The following is a 5,000-nucleotide window of genomic DNA, read 5'->3' as shown; positions in this document are numbered from 1 at the left end:
CTGCTGCTGCTGCTGCTGCCGGGTCAGCTCAGCAGCTGCAGCCACGGGCTGAATCGGAATTTGCTGCTGCAGCTTTTCTAGACTTTGCGAATGGACCTGAAGCAGCGGCTGCGAGTGTCTCTTGACTCTGCGCCTCTGCGCAGCGAACTCTGGGCCGTGTGTCCTTTGCTGCTGCTGCTGCTGCTGCTGCTGCTGCTGCTGCTGCTGCTGCGCACTGGGCTTGGAGGCAGCCCCTTCAGAGCTGCCGGGGAACTCGAAATGGACAGAGCCTAGAGCTGCTGCTGCTGCTGCTGAGGCCGACTTGGGGCGGCTAGTTTCTTTTGGAAACGGCGGGGCATCTGTGCAGCTTTTTCGCTGCTGCTGCTGCTGCTGCTGCTGCTGCTGCTGCTGCTGCTGCTGCGCTGCAGCAGCAGCGGCGGGCCGCGGCGGCGAGTCTTCAGGGAATCGGTTCTTGTTCGGGGGAGCAGGCGCGGCTGCCTCTGAAGCAGCAGCAACTGCTGCTTCTGCTGCTGCTGCTGCTGCTGCTGCTGGGGCGCTGCTGCTGCTGGGGCTTTCTTGCTGCAGCAACTCCACGAGAGGCAGCAGCCCCTGTTCCGGGGGCGGGCAGAAGAGCAGCGGCTCGCGCTGCTGCTGCGAGTGTCGCCTAGCAGCAGCAGCAGCAGCAGCTTCGAGCTTGTCTTGTCTTCCAGGAGAAATGGACAAGCTGCTGGCTTCGCTGCTTCTGTAGCTGCTGCTGGCTGCTGCGTCTTCGGCGCCGCTGCTGCTGCTGCGGCTGCTGCTGCTTTCCGCGGCCGCGGCAGACGGCCGCCGCCCCTGCCGCCCCCGCTGCTGCTGCTGCTGCTGCTGCTGCTGCTGCTGCTGCTGCTGCTGCTTGCGGCTGGCAGCAGAAGACTGGCGACGCTTGGCTGGCTCTCTGTTGCAGATCAAGTCGAGCATGGACATGTCTGGGTTGTCGTCGTTGAGGAGCCAAATGACGGAGAAGAAGCGCTCGGCCACATAGAACATCTTCAGCAGCAGCAGCAGCAGCAGCAGCAGCAGCAGCAGCAGCAGCAGCAGCAGCAGCAGCGGGCGCGCGCCGCGGGCCAGGAAGACAGCGCCCGCGGCGCTCAGGTGTACGTACAGCCCCAGCCTCTCGCCAAGGGCCGCCCGCTGCTGCGCGCTGCTGCAACTCCAGCAGCTTCGGGGGAGTGCATGGTGAAGCCGGGGGCGAAGCAGCAGCAGCAGGTGGCTACTGAGCAGCAGCAAACGGGAGGCGCTGCAGCAATTAAAATTCCATTTAATCAAAACATTAAAAAAACGAAGCAGCTGCAGCAAACAAAAAGCTGCGCGCGGCCGCAGTGGGCGCCACAACCCCTCCCCGATTCAGAACGGGTTGCTGCTGCGGCGCTGCAGCTGCAGCAGCAGCTGCTAGACAGGGCCGATCCTCCTGCAAATGCCCCTTTCCGGAGAAGCTTCTTCGCAGCAAAAGGCATAAAAAGTCATTTAAAACTTACTGGCGAGGAAATTATTTCTCGTTTCCGCCGCCTTAGGGGAAGATCGGGGGTGGCGGCGCCGGTGGCTGCCCATTGAGAGCAGCGGGGTTGTGCGTGTGTGAGTGGTCTGCCGCGCGCCGCAGCGGACAAAGTCCGCAAATTGTAATGCAATTCGACGCTAATATTGCATTTAGTTGCGAAGACTTGTTGAAGAAACTTCTTTTGAAATCAAAAGTGAACGAACAGCTTCTGTCTTCAGCGCGGCACGGCCTTCGCTGGGGTGTCACTGCAGCGCCGCCACCGCCGAAACCGCCCGCAAAGCTCCCTCTAAACCCCCAAATCTCGCGGAATTTTCGACTTATTTCCAATTATTTGAAGGAAATTCCTTTTTTAATTCAAGTTAAGACGCGCCGGAGCTCCGGGAGGCAAGTTTGCAAATGCGGCGACTGCAGCGGCGGCTGCGCAGAGCCGCAGCTGCAAATCCGGGGCCAGCGCCGGAACAGCGCCAGCAGCAGCAAAAGAAAAAGAAATTAAAAGTTTAAAATTCAAAAACTCTTCCAGGCAGCCCCTCGGCGCGTCTTCCGAAGTCCTTTGTGCAGCAGCAGCAGCAGCAGCAGCAAACGGCAAGCGCCAGCTGCTGCTGCCTGCCCTGCTGCTGCTCTGCTGCTTTGCACAACTTGAACAAAACTGAAAAGCCAATTCGAGTTGCAATTCAAGTTGCTGAGGTGTCTAGACAGCCGAAACCATTTGCAGGATATGAGCTGCTACAAAACAACGGCCGCAGCCGACGGAAAACGGGTCTTGCTGCCATTTCCTGCTGCTGCTGCTGCTGCTGCTGCTGCTGCTGCTGCTTCGGCAGCAGCAAACGACCCGCTCTGCTGCTGTGGGGCTGCATGCAGGGCTGCATGCATGCAGCAGGTAGACGGGGCTTTGCAGATGCCCTTTTATCAAGAAGCAAAAAGTCAATTGTACCCTGGGGGCCCCCCTGCAGCACCAAATAGGGGGGCCCCCCTTCAGCCCCTAAGACTTGCTACTCTGCTGCCTCAGCGCGGCCAGCTAGCTGTGGCTAGCTGTGGCTAGCTGCAGCTAGCTGTGGCTAGCTGCGCTGCTTCGTAGCCGCGAGAAAGCCCCACTCTTTGCATGCGCTGCAGCAGCAGCGCAGCGCAGCAGCAGCAGCGCAGCGCAGCAGCAGCAGCGCAGCGCAGCAGCAGCAGCGCAGCGCAGCAGCTGCTGAGCATGCATGCACAAAGCTGCTGCAGCGCGAGGGGCCCCTGTGGGGCCTCGGCGGGGCCCCAGGGGGTCTTGGGGGGCCCCCAGGGGGCCCCTGTTGATTTCTTCGTTAAAAAACAAGCCCCTTGAAGCAGCCCCGCATGCAGCAGCAGCAAGCTGCTGCTGCTCGCTGCTGCTTGCTGCTGCTTGCTGCTGCTTGCTGCTGCTTGCTGCTGCTTGCTGCCGCCTGCTGCTGCTGGCGGCTCCCCTCATGCAGCGGCTAGCTGGGCCCCTGCTGCTGCTCTGCGTCAGCCCGCAGCTAGCTGTAGCTAGCCACAGCTAGCTAGCCCAGCTAGCTGTAGCTAGCCGCAGCTAGCTAGCCCAGCTAGCTGTAGCTAGCCGCAGCTAGCTAGCAGCTAGCTGCAGCAGCAACACCTTCGGATGGCCAGTAGCTAGCTGCTGTCTTTGTTTCTGTAGAGTAGCGGCAACCTGTAAGTCAAGCCCCAGCGCTGCAGCTGCTGCTGCTGCTGCTGCTGCAGCTGCTGCTGCTTCTCGCGGGCCTCGAGCACTGCAGCAGCTGCTGCGTCTGCAGCTGCTGCTGCTACTGCTGCAGCAGAAGTTGGCTGCAGCTCCACCCAAGAGCCCTCCAGCTGCCACAGCGGGTGAGCAGCAGGGGCCCCCCCCAGCTGCAGCGGCAAAGACACAAACAGAGAAATCTGTGGGGCCCCCAGGGCAAAACACCCCACACTCTGCATGCGCTGCAGCAGCAGCGCAGCGCAACAGCAGCTCCGCATGCATGCACAAAGCTGCTGCAGCGAGAGGGGCCCCTCTGGGGCCTCCGCGGGGCCCCACAGAGGCACTTCTGGGTCCCCACAGGGGCCTCTGTGGGGGCCCACGCATGCATGCATGCATGCATGCATGCATGCATGCGTTTGCATGCATGCATATATATATTCATACATAATATATGCAACAAATAAAGACACTTATAAATGAACCTTAATTACATAAATGCACTTGTGAAAAGAGGTACAGCGCAGCAGCAGCAGCAGCAGCGCAGCAGCAGCAGCGCAGCAGCAGCAGCGCAGCAGCAGCAGCAGCAGCAGCAGCAAAGCGTACCCTTTTGGGCCTGCGAGTGCGGGCTTTGCTGCTGCTGGGAGTCTCTGAAAAGCCACTTTTTGCTGCTGCTGGGGGCCCCTCATAAAAGACAAACTCTGCAGGAAATTGCTTCGGGGGGGGCCCCTCAGAAAGGGCCTCCACGAGCAGCCAGGGGCCCCCCAGCAGCTCAGCAGCAAAAAAGGAGCGAGCAGCAGCAGCAGACAAACACCTGCAGCAAACACAAACCCTAAACCCTAAACCCTAAACCCTAGACCCCGCACCCTACACCTCAAACCCTAAACCCTAAGTCGTAAAGCATAAACCCTAAACCCTACACCTCAAGTCCCGTTAAGAACAGCAGCAGAGACTAGGAAAAAGGAACAGCAGCAGCAGCAGCAGCAGCAGCAGCAGCAGCAGCAGCAACGGGGCAGCAGAAGGTGCAAAAGAAACAGCAGCAAAAAGCAAAATGCGTCAAAAAGAGCAGCAAAAGACACAAGGGAATAAAGGGAAGCAAAGAAGCAAAAAAGAAACAAAAAAGAAACAAAAAAGAAATAAAAAAGAATTAAAAAAGAATAAAAAAGAATTAAAAAGAATTAAAAATATAAAACAAACCTCAAGCTGCTCAGCAGCTCTTTAACAGCATCAAATTTATATCTCCAACGCCAAATCTCTTCTGCTGCTGCTGCTCGCAGCGGCCCCAGCCATTCTGCTGCGCTGCGGACAACCAGCGGCACCTTGCTGCTGCTGCTGCTGCTGCTGCTGCTGCCGCTGCTGCTGCTGCTGCTGCTGCTGCTGCATGTGGGTGCTGCGGCTGTTTCTCCGTCGGCCCCCTGGAGACGCAGCAGCAGCAGCTGGCGGTGTCTCTCGAGAGCAGCATCCGACAGCAGCTCCTGGGGAGACACGAGGGGGGCCCCCGCAGCAGCAGCAGCAGCAGCAGCAGCAGCAGCAGCAGCAGCAGGACCTGCTGCTGCTGCTGGCTGCTGCGGCTGCGCAGCCAGCCCCTCCTCCCACTCCTTTCTAAGTGCCCTTCGCAGGTACCAGGGCAGCAGGCCCCGGGGGGCCCCGGGGCCCCCCCTAAAGCAAAGAGAAAACGCTCTAAAGCATCTCCTGCTGGCCAGCTGCTGCTGCTGCCATCAGCAGCACGAATGAAAATTGCCAAAGTGAGGAAAAAGCCCCCCTGCAGCAGAAGTGCATGCGCACAGCAGCTTGCATGCATGCAGT

At 59.4% G+C, this 5,000-nt stretch overlaps 2 protein-coding genes across 2 annotated transcripts in view; both read right to left on the bottom strand.

Moving 5' to 3' along the window:
- ENH_00075270 (hypothetical protein, conserved) overlaps window positions 1–1,005 on the bottom strand; it is a gene marked incomplete at both ends in the record, with an annotated part of 2,415 nt that extends 1,410 nt beyond the window's left edge. Inside the window, one exon of the mRNA XM_013582887.1 lies at window positions 1–1,005. This exon is cut by the window's left edge and continues 1,410 nt beyond it. Coding sequence (XP_013438341.1) covers window positions 1–1,005 — 1,005 coding nt within the window.
- A 2,128-nt stretch (window positions 1,006–3,133) lies between these two features.
- Window positions 3,134–5,000, bottom strand: part of ENH_00075260 (hypothetical protein, conserved) — a gene marked incomplete at both ends in the record, with an annotated part of 3,206 nt that continues 1,339 nt past the window's right edge. The window contains 3 exons of the mRNA XM_013582886.1: window positions 3,134–3,367; window positions 3,801–4,008; window positions 4,392–4,792. Of these exons, the coding sequence (XP_013438340.1) occupies window positions 3,134–3,367; window positions 3,801–4,008; window positions 4,392–4,792 (843 nt within the window). The remainder of the gene's footprint in view (window positions 3,368–3,800; window positions 4,009–4,391; window positions 4,793–5,000) is intronic.

This window comes from Eimeria necatrix, genomic scaffold (assembly GCF_000499385.1).
Source record: "Eimeria necatrix Houghton genomic scaffold, Enh_scaff771, whole genome shotgun sequence".
NCBI lineage: Eukaryota > Apicomplexa > Conoidasida > Eucoccidiorida > Eimeriidae > Eimeria > Eimeria necatrix.
The sequence above is the reverse complement of the archived record's forward strand: the minus strand, read 5'-3'. Positions and strand labels throughout refer to the sequence as shown.